General features: G+C 37.8%; 1 protein-coding gene across 5 annotated transcripts in view; it reads left to right on the plus strand.

The window, feature by feature from the left end:
• The window catches only part of LOC121390751 (endothelin-converting enzyme homolog), a 117,898-nt gene that overhangs the window by 34,657 nt on the left and 61,823 nt on the right, over window positions 1-21,418 (plus strand). For 4 of the 5 annotated variants that reach the window (XM_041522657.1, XM_041522654.1, XM_041522658.1 and 1 more), the window contains exon 2: window positions 20,148-20,373. In XM_041522657.1, coding sequence (XP_041378591.1) covers window positions 20,148-20,373 — 226 coding nt within the window. Of the gene's footprint in view, window positions 1-13,787; window positions 14,353-20,147; window positions 20,374-21,418 lie in introns of those variants that run through there. The other variant, XM_041522656.1, reaches the window with a different exon arrangement.

A 21,418-nucleotide genomic window follows, 5' to 3' on the forward strand; every position in this document is an offset into this window, starting at 1 on the left:
GTGTATGTGTGACCACCCACCTCCTCTCCCACTTTGTAGCAGCAGCAATGGTTTTTATATATTTATACATGTATTTATATATATGTGTGTGTGTGTGTGTGTGACCACCCACCTCCTCCCCCACTTTGTAGCAGCAGCAATGGTTTTTATATATTTATACATGTATTTATATATATGTGTGTGTGTGTATGTGTGACCACCCACCTCCTCCCCCACTTTGTAGCAGCAGCACTGGTTTTTATATATTTATACATGTATTTATATATATGTGTGTGTGTGTGTGTGACCACCCACCTCCTCCCCCACTTTGTAGCAGCAGCAATGGTTTTTATATATTTATACATGTATTTATATATATGTGTGTGTGTGTGTGTGACCACCCACCTCCTCCCCCACTTTGTAGCAGCAGCAATGGTTTTTATATATTTATACATGTATTTATATATATATATGTGTGTGTGTGTGTGTGTGACCACCCACCTCCTCCCCCACTTTGTAGCAGCAGCAATGGTTTTTATATATTTATACATGTATTTATATATATATGTGTGTGTGTGTGTGACCACCCACCTCCTCCCCCACTTTGTAGCAGCAGCAATGGTTTTTATATATTTATACATGTATTTATATATATATATGTGTGTGTATGTGACCACCCACCTCCTCCCCCACTTTGTAGCAGCAGCAATGGTTTTTATATATTTATACATGTATTTATATATATGTGTGTGTGTGTGTGTGTGACCACCCACCTCCTCCCCCACTTTGTAGCAGCAGCAATGGTTTTTATATATTTATACATGTATTTATATATATGTGTGTGTGTGTGTGTGACCACCCACCCCCTCCCCCACTTTGTGTGGTGTGTGTGTGTGTGTGTGTGTGTGTGTGTGTATGTGACCACCCACCCCCTCCCCCACTTTGTAGCAGCAGCGATGGTTTTTATATATTTATACATGTATTTATATATATACTAAACCCACCTCCTCCCCCAAAGAAACGCAGGTTCTCATTAAATTGGATATAAAATGTGTGACCAAAAAACAAAACGTTTTTAATATTTATACATGTATTTCAATATTGTGTGTTTGGTGACCACCCACCTCCTCCCCCACTTCGTAGCAGCACATTGGTTTTTATATATTTTTGATGTATTTATTTATATATGTGTTTGTGTGTCATAACCACCCACCTCCTCCCCCACTTTGTAGCAGCAGCAATGGTTTTTATATATTTATACATGTATTTATATGTATATAGTGTGTGTGTGTGTGTGTGACCACCCACCTCCTCCCCCACTTTGTAGCAGCAGCAATGGTTTTTATATATTTATACATGTATTTATATAATGTGTGTGGGTGTGTGTGACCATTCATGGACCAATGCTGCCTCCAGCGCCTGGCATATTCTGTATTTATGTCCGCGAGCCTGAAGGCGACCACCCACCTCATCCCCCACGTTTGTATAGCAGCAATGGCCATTTATACATGTATTTATATATATAATGTGTGTGTATGCCACGGCCACACCTCCTCTCCCACTTTGTAGCAGCAGCACTGTGTTGCCCTGGCATGTGTATATATATATGTGTGTGTGGACCACCCACCTCCTCCCCCACTTTGTAGCAGCAGCAATTGTTTTTATATATTTATACATGTGTGTGTGTATGTGTGACCATCCACCTCCTCCCCCACTTTGTAGCAGCAGCAATGGTTTTTATATATTTATACATGTATTTATATATATATATGTGTGTGTATGTGTGACCACCCACCTCCTCTCCCACTTTGTAGCAGCAGCACTGGTTTTTATATATTTATACATGTATTTATATATCATGTTTGTGTGACCACGGCTCCTCCCCCACTTTGTAGCAGCAGCAATGGTTTTTATATATTTATACATGTATTTATATATATGTGTGTGTGTGTGTGTGTGACCACCCACCTCCTCCCCCACTTTGTAGCAGCAGCAATGGTTTTTATATATTTATACATGTATTTATATATATATGTGTGTGTGTGTGTAACCACCCACCTCCTCCCCCACTTTGTAGCAGCAGCAATGGTTTTTATATATTTATACATGTATTTTATATATATATATGTGTGTGTGTGTAACCACCCACCTCCTCCCCCACTTTGTAGCAGCAGCAATGGTTTTTATATATTTATACATGTATTTATATATATATATATGTGTGTGTATGTGTGACCACCCACCTCCTCCCCCACTTTGTAGCAGCAGCAATGGTTTTTATATATTTATACATGTATTTATATATATATATATGTGTGTGTGTGTGTGTGACCACCCACCTCCTCCCCCACTTTGTAGCAGCAGCAATGGTTTTTATATATTTATACATGTATTTATATATATGTGTGTGTGTGTGTGTGTGACCACCCACCTCCTCCCCCACTTTGTAGCAGCAGCAATGGTTTTTATATATTTATACATGTATTTATATATATATATGTGTATGTGTGACCACCCACCTCCTCCCCCACTTTGTAGCAGCAGCAATGGTTTTTATATATTTATACATGTATTTATATATATATATGTGTGTGTATGTGTGACCACCCACCTCCTCTCCCACTTTGTAGCAGCAGCACTGGTTTTTATATATTTATACATGTATTTATATATATATGTGTGTGTGTGACCACCCACCTCCTCCCCCACTTTGTAGCAGCAGCAATGGTTTTTATATATTTATACATGTATTTATATATATATGTGTGTGTGTGACCACCCACCTCCTCCCCCACTTTGTAGCAGCAGCAATTGTTTTTATATATTTATACATGTATTTATATATATATGTGTGTGTATGTGTGACCATCCACCTCCTCCCCCACTTTGTAGCAGCAGCAATGGTTTTTATATATTTATACATGTATTTATATATATGTGTGTGTGTGTGTATGTGTGACCACCCACCTCCTCTCCCACTTTGTAGCAGCAGCACTGGTTTTTATATATTTATACATGTATTTATATATATGTGTGTGTGTGTGTGTGTGACCACCCACCTCCTCCCCCACTTTGTAGCAGCAGCAATGGTTTTTATATATTTATACATGTATTTATATATGTGTGTGTGTGTGTGTGTTTGTGTGTGTGTGTGTGTGTGTGTGTGTGTGTGTGTGTGTGTGTGTATGTGACCACCCACCCCCTCCCCCACTTTGTAGCAGCAGCAATGGTTTTTATATATTTATACATGTATTTATATATATATATATGTGTGTGTATGTGTGACCATCCACCTCCTCCCCCACTTTGTAGCAGCAGCAATGGTTTTTATATATTTATACATGTATTTATATATATATATGTGTGTGTATGTGTGACCACCCACCTCCTCCCCCACTTTGTAGCAGCAACAATGGTTTTTATATATTTATACATGTATTTATATATATATGTGTGTGTGTGACCACCCACCTCCTCTCCCACTTTGTAGCAGCAGCAATGGTTTTTATATATTTATACATGTATTTATATATATATGTGTGTGTGTGTATGTGTGACCACCCACCTCCTCTCCCACTTTGTAGCAGCAGCAATGGTTTTTATATATTTATACATGTATTTATATATATGTGTGTGTGTGTGTGTGTGACCACCCACCTCCTCTCCCACTTTGTAGCAGCAGCAATGGTTTTTATATATTTATACATGTATTTATATATATATGTGTGTGTGTGTATGTGTGACCACCCACCTCCTCTCCCACTTTGTAGCAGCAACAATGGTTTTTATATATTTATACATGTATTTATATATATATGTGTGTGTGTGTATGTGTGACCACCCACCTCCTCTCCCACTTTGTAGCAGCAGCAATGGTTTTTATATATTTATACATGTATTTATATATATATGTGTGTGTGTGTATGTGTGACCACCCACCTCCTCCCCCACTTTGTAGTAGCAGCAATGGTTTTTATATATTTATACATGTATTTATATATATGTGTGTGTGTGTGTGTGTGTGACCACCCACCTCCTCCCCCACTTTGTAGTAGCAGCAATGGTTTTTATATATTTATACATGTATTTATATATATGTGTGTGTGTGTGTTTGTGACCACCCACCTCCTCCCCCACTTTGTAGCAGCAACAATGGTTTTTATATATTTATACATGTATTTATATATATATATATGTGTGTGTGTGTGTGACCACCCACCTCCTCCCCCACTTTGTAGTAGCAGCAATGGTTTTTATATATTTATACATGTATTTATATATATGTTTGTGTTTGTGACCACCCACCTCCTCCCCCACTTTGTAGTAGCAGCAATGGTTTTTATATATTTATACATGTATTTATATATATGTGTGTGTGTGTGTGTGTGACCACCCACCTCCTCCCCCACTTTGTAGCAGCAGCAATGGTTTTTATATATTTATACATGTATTTATATATATATATATATCAGGGTTGAAAATTAGCAGTCGCCTGGTCTCCCATGGCGACCTTTATTGGCTATGGGTGTTTAAGAATTTTACAAAGGTAGTCCGTTAGGCGACCATTGATATTAGGGTCTGGCGAGTATGGTACCAGTTGAAAAACAAAGACACTGAAACTGAATTGAATGTGACAAAACACATCATGTCTGTTTTGGCGCGAACTACAGCAGCAGAAGACAGAACATGCTATATATTTTAACAGCACCAGCTTCTGTGGCTTTGGGCTGGGTCTTCTAAAAATAGAGCTCAAAACGTATTGAAGACATTGCATGCATTTTTTAAATCTAAAAGTCATCGGTTTATTAGAATGGACTAGAGCCAGCCACTATTTGACAATTGTTATTCAATGTTATGGTAAAAAGGAATCATATTTAATTAGCTTACATTATTCTGGGACAAAATCAAAATCTCTCTTTTAGTTTTAACTCACACTAACATGAGCTCATGCGCATATACACAAATAACAATGACCTTTCCACTACAGCCCAGAGATTATTCCAAAGGTCAATAGACCGCTTTCACATTCCCATTGCGCATGTGTGCGAAGGGTACCGTCGCTTGCCGAATTGGATGGTATCGAGATTATATACAAATTGGGGGGCATGATCGACAGTTGTCATGAGTGTCGTGAGTAGCTTCATAGGAGCTGTGAATCTCTAATGACTAATGTACATATTTCGTATAAGATGTTAAAATGGCTGCGAAAAACGGTCTACTAATGCAGTGAAACATTAACTTAGATGAAGTTTCTGGAGCTGCCTGTCAAGGGTATTTTAACAACACAAAATTAAAAGATTCATACAATAAAATTAACTTTAGTGGAATGTGTTTGCTACTTTTAACAATTAGAATTATAGTTAAATATTCACGCGGATTTATCAGTGATGTTTAATTCTCCATATGTATCAGTATTTAAAATTTAATAAAATATGCCTCCCCTTCCCCCTAAAAAACAACAACAAAACCCCTAACTCACATAGACCTTTATCACAGCTCTATTTTCCCCTTATCGTTTCATTAAAAAAAGACAGTCATACAACTACTAATTAAGGTTAGGCCTACATGTCTATCTACAAATTATTTATGTATTTATTTACATATTTATTTATCTTATTTTATTTATTATTTTATTTTATTTTATTTTCACTATCATTTATATCAGATACATACAACTTCACTTGAAATAATATCTGATATTTACAAAGTTTTAAAACATATATGAGCTGTCACACGCGAAAACCTACAACTTAGCATGACATCAGAAACCGAGTAAACGCAGCTCAAATTTGACGTCGCATGTAAATGCTGAAGTAAAAGTTGACATGCTGTTTGCGTTGTTTGTTTTGAAGAATTTAGAAGATGATATCTTCTTTACATGAAAATCAGTTTGAAGTAAACATATATATGTATATACAATAGTGTTTGGTTACTATTTTGTATTTTGTACCTGAGAACATTGGTCAAGATCGTTAGTGATACCATCAGTACTTTGATACACATTTACAAGAATAGGGTGAAGTCCTATATATCGATATGGCCCCGTTCCACGAAGCGATCTTAGCCCTAAGAAGATCGCTTCGTACATAAATAATTATTAGTAATCATGAAAGTAATCGCTGATTACGATTACATTAGCAATGTAATCAATTACGATTGCGACTACATGACATTCTCAAACAATGTAATCGATTACAATCAATTACGATTATTGATTACGATTACTCCATCTCTAATATATATATAGAACCCAACAATGAGATGATGCCGGTTACACTCGAGAATAATACACAAACTTTTGTTGCGAAATATATGTTAACAAGTTCCATTAAGTTGTGGTATGTATGTAAAATGGCCTGGTCACAGGGCCACGACAAGAAACGGTTTGTTTTCAGTCTTAACCAATGTATTTATAATAAATGATACATGGCATATTTCTCACATCCCACAAACAGGATAGCATACACGACGTCCTTTGATGGATCATTGGTTGGGACGGGAAATAATCAAACGGGCCCACTGAGGAGGATCGAACCTTCAGCAAATGGAACCTCAGACAGACATTCTTGCTACGTTATCCCGGTCATTTGGGGATAAGGACTTGTATATGTAAAATCCAATTTTTTTTTTCATTTGAGCGGAACTCTCAATCCTGCATGGGGGAATCGTCCGATACCCCAATCCCTTACTGGCTACGGACCTGACATGGTACTTATTATGTTTGCTTCAAACATTCAAACAAAGTACCTTATGACTGCGCAAAATAAACCCTCATGAGTTTATAATAAAGAGACCATCCTGAGTTTGTAGCTATATTATCAAGCTGTCTAATCTGTTATAAATAAAACTTACATCTTTCTTAGGTTAAATAATCTTGCTTCGAATTTAAATAGCTGTATATGCAATACAGTTACATTTTTGACCATTCTCGGGTCGGTAGCAACCGAGACGTCGGAGGGGGGGACTATAGCCCCACTTTTATAAACCCGGTTTAAAATATGAATTTTGCCCTCCCCCCCCCCCCCACCAACTAGACATGTGTCCCTCCACTACAAATTATGCCTCCTCCCCTCCCCTCCCCCAACTCCAGATATCGTTCCTACGGGCCTGATTCTAATGTTTTATATACCATAGCTCAAATTTCATATGTATCATTTAATTTTATTCCAAATACCGAACAAAATTTTAAATAACTTGGTGAAAAGAAATCCCGACAAGAATCCTGAATGTATTTATCTGTATAATGCTTTATAAATATTTAAATCATGTTAAATACAATAAAATATCTGCATACATACACACACGCACACATTAATATTATTTCAGCCTATATCCAATATTTATTGTGTATGAATCCGAACCGATGGTTTGTCGGGCGTTAACAACCAAATATTTTTTATTTCGTGATAAGCAATAATTCACAAATGTCTCCAATAAGTCTTGTTGGATGTCGACAGAATGTTCAGGTTCCCTACTAACAGAATAATTAATCGTGGAGATATTCACTTTCCTGTTGCATGGCCTCCCATTGTCTATGCCCCCCAACTTGTCCACAGGTCTATTTTTGTGAGATCTCACGTGGGTTCGCGGTTTGCTTCCTCAAGTTACCCCGCAATGGGCACATGCGCAGTGGAATGTGAAAGAGGTCTATTAACTGATTGTCGTTGTCGATATTGTTTTAAATTTAAGCGATTTGCATTAAATAAGAACATATCAGATCTAAAGTCTTGACACCAAGACTTACATAATGACATAACTGTCCAAATGTACCGGCCTCGGTGGCGTCGTGGTTAGGCCATCAGTCTACAGGCTGGTAGGTACTGGGTTCGGATCCCAGTCGAGGCATGGGATTTTTAATCCAGATACCGACTCCAAACCCTGAGTGAATGCTCCGCAAGGCTCAATGGGTAGGTGTAAACCACTTGCACCGACCAGTGATCCATAACTGGTTCAACAAAGGCCATGGTTTGTGCTATCCTGCCTGTGGGAAGCGCAAATAAAAGATCCCTGGCTGCTAATCGGAAAGAGTAGCCCGTGTAGTGGCAACAGCGGGTTTCCTCTCAAAGTCTGTGTGGTCCTTAACCATATGTCTGATGCCATATAACCGTAAATAAAATGTGTTGAGTGTGTTGTTAAATAAAACATTTCTTTCTTTCTTAACTGTCCAAATATTACTGCAATAAACAATAAGTACACCATTATGCTAAGTAATATAATAACTAAGTACATCGTATATTTTGGTAAAATATTGTTTTTGGTTTTTTTACAGATTTCTTTTTCTTATAATATTTATTTATCAGTAGCCTACTACTGTAGCATTTACAATATCCAGATTAAACGCACACGTGTGCGTGCTTCGTCCATTCCCGAGGAAATCCGACAATGGAGATTGTACCCCTTCTTGCATCGCCACAAAGAGGACTGCCACCCCAAGACTAGTTCTACCTTTATTCTCTTTGTAGTGCATTATTTGTTTTTACTTCAGAGACAATGCAAGTCAAACTATATACCTTGGCAGTTCCAGCATTTTGTTTTCACCCCTGTATTAAAAATGAGATTTAATCATCATAATTTAATGGTAATTTGTAAAGAATTATTTTTATTTATACTGGATTTCTTTCCTCTTTTTTCCCCAAAAATATTATTTGAATTGGTATGGGTTTAAAACTTAATAACCTATTTTTATATGAATTTTGCCCCCCCCCCCCCCCCCCACCAACTAGACATGTGTCCCTCCACTACAAATTATGCCTCCTCCCCTCCCCTCCCCCAACTCCAGATATCGTTCCTACGGGCCTGATTCTAATGTTTTATATACCATAGCTCAAATTTCATATGTATCATTTAATTTTATTCCAAATACCGAACAAAATTTTAAATAACTTGGTGAAAAGAAATCCCGACAAGAATCCTGAATGTATTTATCTGTATAATGCTTTATAAATATTTAAATCATGTTAAATACAATAAAATATCTGCATACATACACACACGCACACATTAATATTATTTCAGCCTATATCCAATATTTATTGTGTATGAATCCGAACCGATGGTTTGTCGGGCGTTAACAACCAAATATTTTTTATTTCGTGATAAGCAATAATTCACAAATGTCTCCAATAAGTCTTGTTGGATGTCGACAGAATGTTCAGGTTCCCTACTAACAGAATAATTAATCGTGGAGATATTCACTTTCCTGTTGCATGGCCTCCCATTGTCTATGCCCCCCAACTTGTCCACAGGTCTATTTTTGTGAGATCTCGCGTGGGTTCGCGGTTTGCTTCCTCAAGTTACCCCGCAATGGGCACATGCGCAGTGGAATGTGAAAGAGGTCTATTAACTGATTGTCGTTGTCGATATTGTTTTAAATTTAAGCGATTTGCATTAAATAAGAACATATCAGATCTAAAGTCTTGACACCAAGACTTACATAATGACATAACTGTCCAAATGTACCGGCCTCGGTGGCGTCGTGGTTAGGCCATCAGTCTACAGGCTGGTAGGTACTGGGTTCGGATCCCAGTCGAGGCATGGGATTTTTAATCCAGATACCGACTCCAAACCCTGAGTGAATGCTCCGCAAGGCTCAATGGGTAGGTGTAAACCACTTGCACCGACCAGTGATCCATAACTGGTTCAACAAAGGCCATGGTTTGTGCTATCCTGCCTGTGGGAAGCGCAAATAAAAGATCCCTGGCTGCTAATCGGAAAGAGTAGCCCGTGTAGTGGCAACAGCGGGTTTCCTCTCAAAGTCTGTGTGGTCCTTAACCATATGTCTGATGCCATATAACCGTAAATAAAATGTGTTGAGTGTGTTGTTAAATAAAACATTTCTTTCTTTCTTAACTGTCCAAATATTACTGCAATAAACAATAAGTACACCATTATGCTAAGTAATATAATAACTAAGTACATCGTATATTTTGGTAAAATATTGTTTTTGGGTTTTTTACAGATTTCTTTTTCTTATAATATTTATTTATCAGTAGCCTACTACTGTAGCATTTACAATATCCAGATTAAACGCACACGTGTGCGTGCTTCGTCCATTCCCGAGGAAATCCGACAATGGAGATTGTACCCCTTCTTGCATCGCCACAAAGAGGACTGCCACCCCAAGACTAGTTCTACCTTTATTCTCTTTGTAGTGCATTATTTGTTTTTACTTCAGAGACAATGCAAGTCAAACTATATACCTTGGCAGTTCCAGCATTTTGTTTTCACCCCTGTATTAAAAATGAGATTTAATCATCATAATTTAATGGTAATTTGTAAAGAATTATTTTTATTTATACTGGATTTCTTTCCTCTTTTTTCCCCAAAAATATTATTTGAATTGGTATGGGTTTAAAACTTAATAACCTATTTTTATATGAATTTTGCCCTCCCCCCCCCCCCACCAACTAGACATGTGTCCCTCCACTACAAATTATGCCTCCTCCCCTCCCCTCCCCCAACTCCAGATATCGTTCCTACGGGCCTGATTCTAATGTTTTATATACCATAGCTCAAATTTCATATGTATCATTTAATTTTATTCCAAATACCGAACAAAATTTTAAATAACTTGGTGAAAAGAAATCCCGACAAGAATCCTGAATGTATTTATCTGTATAATGCTTTATAAATATTTAAATCATGTTAAATACAATAAAATATCTGCATACATACACACACGCACACATTAATATTATTTCAGCCTATATCCAATATTTATTGTGTATGAATCCGAACCGATGGTTTGTCGGGCGTTAACAACCAAATATTTTTTATTTCGTGATAAGCAATAATTCACAAATGTCTCCAATAAGTCTTGTTGGATGTCGACAGAATGTTCAGGTTCCCTACTAACAGAATAATTAATCGTGGAGATATTCACTTTCCTGTTGCATGGCCTCCCATTGTCTATGCCCCCCAACTTGTCCACAGGTCTATTTTTGTGAGATCTCGCGTGGGTTCGCGGTTTGCTTCCTCAAGTTACCCCGCAATGGGCACATGCGCAGTGGAATGTGAAAGAGGTCTATTAACTGATTGTCGTTGTCGATATTGTTTTAAATTTAAGCGATTTGCATTAAATAAGAACATATCAGATCTAAAGTCTTGACACCAAGACTTACATAATGACATAACTGTCCAAATGTACCGGCCTCGGTGGCGTCGTGGTTAGGCCATCAGTCTACAGGCTGGTAGGTACTGGGTTCGGATCCCAGTCGAGGCATGGGATTTTTAATCCAGATACCGACTCCAAACCCTGAGTGAATGCTCCGCAAGGCTCAATGGGTAGGTGTAAACCACTTGCACCGACCAGTGATCCATAACTGGTTCAACAAAGGCCATGGTTTGTGCTATCCTGCCTGTGGGAAGCGCAAATAAAAGATCCCTGGCTGCTAATCGGAAAGAGTAGCCCGTGTAGTGGCAACAGCGGGTTTCCTCTCAAAGTCTGTGTGGTCCTTAACCATATGTCTGATGCCATATAACCGTAAATAAAATGTGTTGAGTGTGTTGTTAAATAAAACATTTCTTTCTTTCTTAACTGTCCAAATATTACTGCAATAAACAATAAGTACACCATTATGCTAAGTAATATAATAACTAAGTACATCGTATATTTTGGTAAAATATTGTTTTTGGTTTTTTTACAGATTTCTTTTTCTTATAATATTTATTTATCAGTAGCCTACTACTGTAGCATTTACAATATCCAGATTAAACGCACACGTGTGCGTGCTTCGTCCATTCCCGAGGAAATCCGACAATGGAGATTGTACCCCTTCTTGCATCGCCACAAAGAGGACTGCCACCCCAAGACTAGTTCTACCTTTATTCTCTTTGTAGTGCATTATTTGTTTTTACTTCAGAGACAATGCAAGTCAAACTATATACCTTGGCAGTTCCAGCATTTTGTTTTCACCCCTGTATTAAAAATGAGATTTAATCATCATAATTTAATGGTAATTTGTAAAGAATTATTTTTATTTATACTGGATTTCTTTCCTCTTTTTTCCCCAAAAATATTATTTGAATTGGTATGGGTTTAAAACTTAATAACCTATTTTTATATGAATTTTAACTGTATTCATTATGAAGTTGTATGCCAATTCACCGGTTTCCTTTTGAAGGAAACAGACTATATATGGTGAGCACATGATTATTATTCAACAAAGAATATTGTAGTTTTGATTTTGGCTGTGCATTATAATTACAATGTGATAATTGGAGGGCTAGTTGAATTTGAGAAGGGCCAGTAAGATTTTTCTTCAACTGGCCCTGCTGGCGAGCATATATATATATATATATATATATATATATATATATATATATATATATACACATATATATAATATATATATATACACACACACACACACACACATATATATATATATATATATATATATATATATATATATATACACACACACACACAAAATGTATATATATATATATATATATATATATATATATATACACACACACACAAAATGTATATATATATATATATATATATATATGTGTGTGTGTGTGTGTGTGCCCACCCACCCCCCACTTTGTAGCAGCAGTGATGGTTTTTATGTATTTATACATGTATTTATATATATATGTATGTGTGGATGTGCCCTCCCGGTCCACTTTTTGGCACCTTCCTACGCCCATGATATTTAATGAGCGTTCTTCATTTTATCAAACAGGGCAGCTAGTACATTCCATTTATATTAATTGCTGTTGGACTGGCAGATAATATAATCACCAGTTTTATTAATGTGCAATTTTAGAGTGTGTAGGGCTGTTTGACTATTATTCAATGATGCTTTTTCATTTTATCAGACAGGGCAGTGAATACCACTTACATTAATTGCTATAGAAGTGGTAAATATTCAGTCACCTGCAGTGTTATTGCTCTGTAGTCAGAGTGTGTAGGACTGCTTAATGAACTTTCTTCATTTTATCAGACAGGGCAGTACATACCACTTACATTAATTGCTATTTGAGTTGTAGATATTCAAAGTCGCGCATGTTATTAATGTGTAGTCAGAATGTAGAACTTCTTAATGAACATTTTATCAGACAGGGCAGCACATACCACTTACATTATAGTTAGAACGTGTAGGACTGCTTCACTACTATTTAATGAGCGTCCTTCATTTTATATGACAGGGCAGTACATACCAATTAAATTAATTGTTTTAGGAGTGGTGGATATTCAGTCACCTGCAGTGTTATTAATATGTAGTCAGAGTATGCAGGGCTGCTTAATGATCATATCCTTCATTTTATCGGACAGGGCAGTACATACCACATACATGAATTGCTATTTGAGTGGTAGATATTCAGTCACCAGTGTTCTTATCTCTGTGATGTGCAGTCTGGACATGTAGAGTGGCTAGACTACAATTTAATTATCATCCTTCTTTTTATCAGACAGGGCAGTACATACCACTTACATTAATTGTTATTAGAGTGGTTGATATTCAAAGTCACCCATGTTATTAGCTCTGTAATGTGCAGTCGCCATGTGTAGGGCTGCTTGACTGTTATTTAATGATCATCCTTCATTTTATCAGACAGGGCAGTACATACCACTTACATTAATTGCTATATTTGAGTTGTAGATATTCAAAGTCACCTGTGTTATTAGCTCTGTAATGTGCAGTCGCCATGTGTAGGGCTGCTTGACTGTTATTTAATGAGTTTCCTGCTATACGGACGACCATAGATTGAACGTATTGATTTTTCTACAAACTCCGCTCATTGTTTGAACTGTACTTCGCTCTAGTCCATCAACCCAGCCATACATACAAGCCGGCAGTCGCACCAGCGGACGATCGCAGGAAAAAAAACTGTTGATCTCGTTTGCCTCTCACTTTATCAGCGAATCATTTATTCTAAACAATGCTGTGTCTGCTAATATTCATTCTCCATCTTTCTGGACATCAGTAGAAGCTATAGGGCTTCATTTCACCATCATGTTCTGACCAGGGGTGAAGGTCGCTGAAGAGTTACTGTTTTGATGGAATTTCTGTGTGTTCCTGGTATGTAATTCTGTATGTGCTGCAGAAAGCAGAGACATCTGGTGGGAAGAATGGAATGAAGAGCGAGTAACTCGGTCAAGGTTTTTTTTTGTTTTTGTTTTTCTCCAAGAAAAACTACATAACAATTTTTAGCGTCCTTGATGTCTGTGCATGGATAGAGAGATATATCGGGGATGGTCTGATATTGGTTGATATCAGCATTCGATGTCAGATACGCAGATGATTTGGAAGTTATAAAGTGAAGCTGAAGTGTCGCTTTCTAGTCGTTCTATTTGTGGACACAGTTTCTATCTATTTTCACTGAACGGCTTTCTTACATCTGCACAAAATGGACATGCCGGTAATTAGGTTTATATATTTTTTAATATAATTTTATTTATTTATTTATTCGGTGTATGTGAATTGTATGTAATATTTGTTTGACTCCCAACAGTCGACCTTGTTTTGACAGCCAATAGTTAAAGGGACAGACCCTAGTTTTTAAACACTACGGCATATTTTTCACTATTAGAGCCGTTTATGATCACTGAAATCAAACATTACTTATATTTTATTGGTTAGATTATCCATTTCCATAGAACCGAAGTGTTTCTGGTCATCCTGTTTTTTTTAATATCACAACATGCATTTTTCATGTTTTTAAAACTGGACATGCGTCTAAGAAGTAGCGGTTATTGATTCGAGTTCTAGGTTATTTTTAAGGATATTTTCCGGTTTTAACGGTACAGACTCTTGTTTCACTCTGTTGTAACTTTAACCCAAGTGTGTTACAGGTTTGTAGAGATTAACTAAGCTTAGTATCCATTTTTACGAGTTGAGACTAGGCTCTGCATCTTTAATGTGCCTATATTGTAATGTGCTGAGGTCGATCTTGTTAAAGCGACCGACCCTAGATTTCAAACACTACAGTGTATTTGTCACTTTTACATCCATGTTTGATCATTGGAAATTAACATTCTATTATTTAGCTTATCCATTTCTGTACATCCAAAGTGTTTCTGGTCATTCTCATGTTTGTATTACCAAGAAACACATTTTCCATAATTCGAAAACCGCACATACATCTGAGAAGTAACTGGTATGGAAACAAGCGGGTATTTCACCATTTCAACGTCACAGACTCTTGTTTCTCTCTATTGTAACATTATCCAGATGTGTTACAGGTTTGTAGATTAACCAAACATGGTGTCTGGTTTCATGGGCTGAAACTAGAATCGGTGACTTTGAAGCTTCATTCATTCAATATTGATGGGCAAGATGTAGCCCAGTGGTAAAGCGCTCGCTTGATGCATGGTCGGTTTGAGATCAATCCCTGTCTGGGCTCATTGGGCTGTTTCTCGCTCCAGCCAGTGCATCACGACTGGTACATCAATGGTTATGGTATGTGCAATCCTGTCTGTGGGATGTTGCATATAAAAGATCCCTTGCTGCTAATCGAAAAGAGTAGCCCCTGAAGTGGCGACAGCGGGTTTCCTCCCTCAGTATCTGTGTGATCCTTAACCATATGTCCGATGCCATATAAGCGTAAATAAAATGTGTTGAGTGCGTCGTTAAATAACACATTTCCTTCATTCATTCTTGCCGGTCTGTATATGTTTTATGTTGATATTTTTACCATAACCCATAACCTGGTTTCTTGACTAACAGCACAGATAGCTATAATGAATGCACAGTGTTCTAGAACCAGCCTTGGTGGGTTGGTGCAAGGCAAATATGCTGATTTCTCTCACTAACAACTAACAGCTAACCCACTGTCCTGGACAGAACAAGAAGAAATTTATTTTGTTTAACGACACCACTAGAGCATATCGATTAATTAATCATCAGTTATTGGATGTCAAACATTTGGTAATTCTGACACATAGTCATCAGAGGAAACCTGCTACATGTTTCCTAATGAAGCAAAGGATCTTTTATATGCACTTTTCCACAGACAGGAAAACACATTCCATGGCCTTTGTCCAGTTGTGGTGCACTGGTTTGAATGAGAAAAAAACCAAGCAGCTGAATGGATCCACTGAGGTGGTTCGATCCTGCGACACAAGCACCTCAAGTGAGCACTCAACCGACTGAGCTAGATCCCGCCCATTAACAACTAACAACGAAGCCACTGTCTTGGACAGACAGCCCAAATAGCTGAGGTGTGTACCCAGGACTGCGTGCCTGAACCATAACTGGATATAAGCATGGAAATAAGTTGAAATGAATGAAATGATGCTTAAATCTCAAATGGAGAGAAGCCTGGAAATGAAGTTAACATGAATGAATGACTTTGTTAGCTTATTAGGGGCAAGATCTAACTCAGTCAGTAACCAGCCTCGGTGGTTTCGTGGTTAAGCCATCAGACATAAGGCTGGTAGGCCTCCCACCCAGAGCGAGTGTTAACGACCACTACACCCTCTTCTCTCTCACTAACAACTTACTACTAACAACTAACCCACTGTCCTGGACAGATAGCCCAGATAGCTGAGGTGTGTGCCCAGGAGAGCGTGCTTGAACCTTAATTGGAAATAAGTACGAAAATAAGTTGAAATAAAATGAAATGAAAATCAGTCGGTAGAGAGTTCATCTGAGTGAAACCATTCTCTTGGTGGGGTTTTTTCATCCCAACAAATATACACAATTCTGTGGTATGTGCTGTCCTGTCTGTTGGAAAGTACTCATAAAAGATCCCTTGCTATACTGATAAAACAAGAATTACTCAGTATGTCTGACATCCAATAACTGATGATTATACTAGATCAATATGCTCTTAGTGGTATCATTAAAGCAAACAAACTTTAACATTAACATTTTGTTGGTTATTGAGGAACACTCTTGTGTCTAAATGAAGCTCATCATTAGTTTAGGTTGGTTGGTAACACAGGTCTGTCGAGTACTCCAGGGAATTGGTTTTCACAACAAATATCAATTATTCAACACTGACATTTCCGCATCTATGCAATAAAATCTGTCACATTTGTAGGCAGTTTTCTTTCGGAGATTTTGTTTTTTTATTTATTTATTTAATTATATTTTTATTTATTTATTTATTTATCTATCTATTTTCCGTTTATTTATTTACTTATTTATTTACTTTCTGTTTATTTATTTATTCATTTATTTATTCATTTATTTTCTGTTTATTTATTTAGTTAGTTATTTAGTTATTTATATGTATTTATTTATTTTTATTATTATTTTTTTGTATTAATTTTTGCCTGTATCTAAGATATTTTTGTTTTACTTTTTTTTTTTTTTTCTTTTTTACCATTATGCAAAATAATATTTTAAATTAGCTAGAGCTTTGTTTTTGTTTAATGATAATTTTGACATATAGTCTTAGAGAAGAAACCAGCTGCATTTTTCCATTAGTAGCAAGTGATCTTTTATATGCACCATCCCACAGATGTATAACCATAAATAAAATGTGTTGAGTGCATCATTAAATAAAACATTTCCTTCCTTCCTAGTTAAAATGTCAAACACAGTGCTGTTTGTTAATTGTTTTGTCTGCCGAAAGTGTTTATAAAAGATTCCTTACGTATCGCACATGTGCCATGTTTCCATAGAGACGGAGGATTTAGCCCAGTCGGTAGAGCACTCGCCTGAAGTGCTTGGATTGTAGGACTGAACCTCGTCAGTGGACCCTTTGGGCTTTTTCCCATCCCAACCAAGGTCTCCGGAAAGATCCCTTGCTGACAAAATGTTGCAGATTTCCTCTGAAGACTATGTGAGCAGGACGTAGCACAGTGGTAAAATACTCGCTTGATGCACGGTTGGTTTAGGATCGATCCCCATCAGTGGGCCCATTGGGCTGTTTCTCATTCCAGTCAGTACACCACGACTGGTATATCAAAAGCCATGATATGTGCTGTCCTGTCTGTGGGATGGTGCATGTAAAAGATCCCTTGCTACTAATGGAAAAAAGTAGTGGGTTTCCTCTTTAAGATGATATGTCAAATCACCAAATGTTTGACATCTAATAGCCAATAAGGACATAAGGTTGGTAGGTACTGGATTCGTAGCTCGGTACCAGCTCCCACCCAGAGCAAGTTTTAACAACTCAGTGGGTAGGTGTAAGACCACTACACCCTCTTTTTTTCTCACTGACCATTAACAACTAACCCACTGTCCTGGACAAACAGCCCAGATAGCTGAGGTGTGTGTTCAGGACAGCGTGCTTGAATCTTAATTGGATATAAGCATGAAAAATAAGTTGAAATGAATTACACATACATGATGGCACCCCCACCCCACCCCACCCCTTGGTGTCTCAGACCAATACATTCCCCCAATAGTCCAATAGTGATGATTGATTAATAAATCAGTGTGCTCTAGTAAAACTGTGTCCTGGACAGACAGCCCAGATAGCTGAGTTGTGTGTGCCCAGGACAGCATGCTTGAACCTTAATTGGATATAAGTAAGTAAGTTGAAATGAAATGAAATGATTCTGACAATTTCCCTGAAGTCTGTCAGCAGTGTGTAGGTCTGAGTTGCCTGTGTGTTTGGACTTGGAAATATTGTCACACTTCTGTTGTGTAATATTGATTTATTGGCTTCAAATTAGGCTAGGAAAGAGTGTTCATTCTGTTACAGATCTGTAACGGTCATTGTCTCTTAAATAGTGCATAGCCTTATGTCAGAGAATGTTTGGTGTTTTCTTACACAAATGCTTGCTCTAGTGTTCGTGTGACTTAACTGAGAAAACAAAGTATCATGATGTATCCTTTTGCCTATCTTTCCATTCTTTTATCCATCCATCCAATGTATATTTATATGATTACACTTTTAAATGTACAAACTTTTTTCTGTCTGTCCATCCATCTGTCCATCCATCCATCCATTCATCCATTTATCCATTTATCCATTTAATGTATTTTTCTTATTTTTTTATACTTTCAAATATTATGACAAATGTACAGAGGACAGGTTCATCCATTCATCCATCCATCCATCAGTCCATCCATCTGTCCATCAGTCCATTCATCTATTCATCACTCCTTTCATTCATCTATCAGTCCAATCATCCATCCCATCCATCCTTCCATTTATTCATCCTTCTATCCATCCATCCTTCCATAAATCTATCCATCCTTCCATCTGTCCATCCATCCATCCATTCATTCAATCCACCCTTCCTCCAGCCATCTATCCATCCATCCATCCATCCATCCTTCCATAAATCTATCCATCCTTCCATCTATCCATCCATCCATCCATCCATCCATCCTTTCATTTATCCATCAGTCCACCTATCTTTCCAACCATCTATCCATCTTATCATTCCATCCATCCATCCATCCATCCATCCATCCATCCATTCATTCATCCATCCATCCATCCATCCATTCATTCCACCCATCCTCCAGCCATCTATCTATCCATCCATCCTTTTATTTATCCATCAGTCCACCCATCCTTCAAACCATCCATCCATCTATCCATTCATTCATCCATCCAATCCACCCATCCTTCTAACCATCCATCCATCCATCCATCTATCCATCCATCCACGTATCAATCCATCCATTCATCCATCCATCCATCTATCCATCCATCCATCCATCCATCCAATCCACCCATCCTCCAGCCATCTATCTATCCATCCATCCATCCATTCATCTATCCATCAGTCCACCCATCCTTCCAACCATCTATCCATCTATCCATCCATCTATCCATCCATTCATCCATCCAATCCACCCATCCTTCCAACCATCTATCCATTCATCCATTCATCCATCCATCCATCCATCCATCCATCCATTCATCCATCTATTCATCCTTCCATCCTATTTACTAATACCATTATATAATTCCACTTATATCCATGCGTCTATCTAGCCATTTATCCCTCTCTTCATCTATCCCTCCCTCCCTCCATCCGTCCCTCCATCCATAAGATATACTAATAATCTATAAATCTTATTCCAGATGTTAAACCAGTGTTATAAGCTCTGTCCAACCATCCCTCCATCCATCCTTCCATCCATCCATCCATCCTTGAGATATGCTAATAATCTATAACTCTACTTCCAGATGTCAGGCCAGTGTTATAAGCTCTGTCCCTCCATCCCTCCCTCCATCCCTCCATCCCTCCATCCATCCATCCATCCATGAGTTATACTAATAATCTATAAATCTACTTCCAGATGTCAGGCCAGCGTTATAAGCGGACGAATTTTGAGGATGACGACATGTCAAATGGCGGCACGCCCCCTCCCATCGACTTCAACCCCAGCATCATGTTCAAGGGGGGTCTGACGTCATGGCAACGCCGCACACTGCTGGAGCGAGCTCTCATCGTCGTCCTCATCATCGTCGGCATCTGTCTGATCGTCCTGGCAACACTCGTGGCTGTCAAGGAGAAGAAAACAGGTAGGGTGTCAGATCTAGCTGTAGGTGAGCCGAATAGGAGCTACCTTTCAACAGTCTAATTCACAATTTACCAGTAGCACCCCTTTCTCTTTCGAAGAACCGATAAAAAATGCACCAAAATTACTTCAAGAAATTTGCACACATTTTTAACCTTTTGACTCAATCTTACGGGATGTTCCACATTTAATAGCACCAAAAATGCCCCTCTTCCCACCCACCCCAAAACTGTCCTAGACGGAGGAGCCAGCCCAGGCCAATAACTGCACCCAGGACAGGCGTGCGCTACAACAGCTTGTTCTGTATCTGCATGTTAAACCCTATGTTCTGTGACCTGAAAACATTTCACCAAATTATTATCTATGAAAGTAAAAAACATTGCAGAAGCTAGCAATTATTTTTTACCAAAATATCAATAAAAAAGAAAGGAAAGTATAAAAACTGTCTGTTGCTTTTTTTTATGTTCATCAGGGTATGAAAAAAAAAAAAATTCATCCGCAAAGTGTGAATTGGCGAAGAATACTTACTTGGAAACATATACTAACAATGACACTAAAAGTTATTTTTAATTAATTTTTCTTTTTGGTTCTTAAACAATAACGCTCAGTGAGACAAACTACCAGTATAAAATGATGTCATCAGATATGACGTTCCCTGACAACGTTATTGTTATGCTCATCAAAAAATAAACAAACTCACATTGCTATGACTGGACCAATGGAATGACGTTAAATTGTAAGGAACGTAATGGAAATTTAATTACTTAACGATGCACAACAGATTTAATTGTGGTTATATGGTTAAGGACCACACAAATATTGAGAGAGGAAACCCACTGCCGTCGTGCTATGGGCTACTCTTTCCAATTACAGCAAGGGATCTTTTATTTGCAGCATCAGACAGGATAGTGCATACCACAGCCTTTGTTACACCACTCGCTCCAGCCAGTACACCATGACTGGTACATCAACGGCTGTGGTATGTGCTATCCTGTCTGTGGGATGGTGCATATAAAAGATCCCTTGCTGTTAATCAAAAAGAGTAGCCC

This window comes from Gigantopelta aegis, chromosome 15, assembly GCF_016097555.1.
Source record: "Gigantopelta aegis isolate Gae_Host chromosome 15, Gae_host_genome, whole genome shotgun sequence".
Lineage (NCBI taxonomy): Eukaryota > Metazoa > Mollusca > Gastropoda > Neomphalida > Peltospiridae > Gigantopelta > Gigantopelta aegis.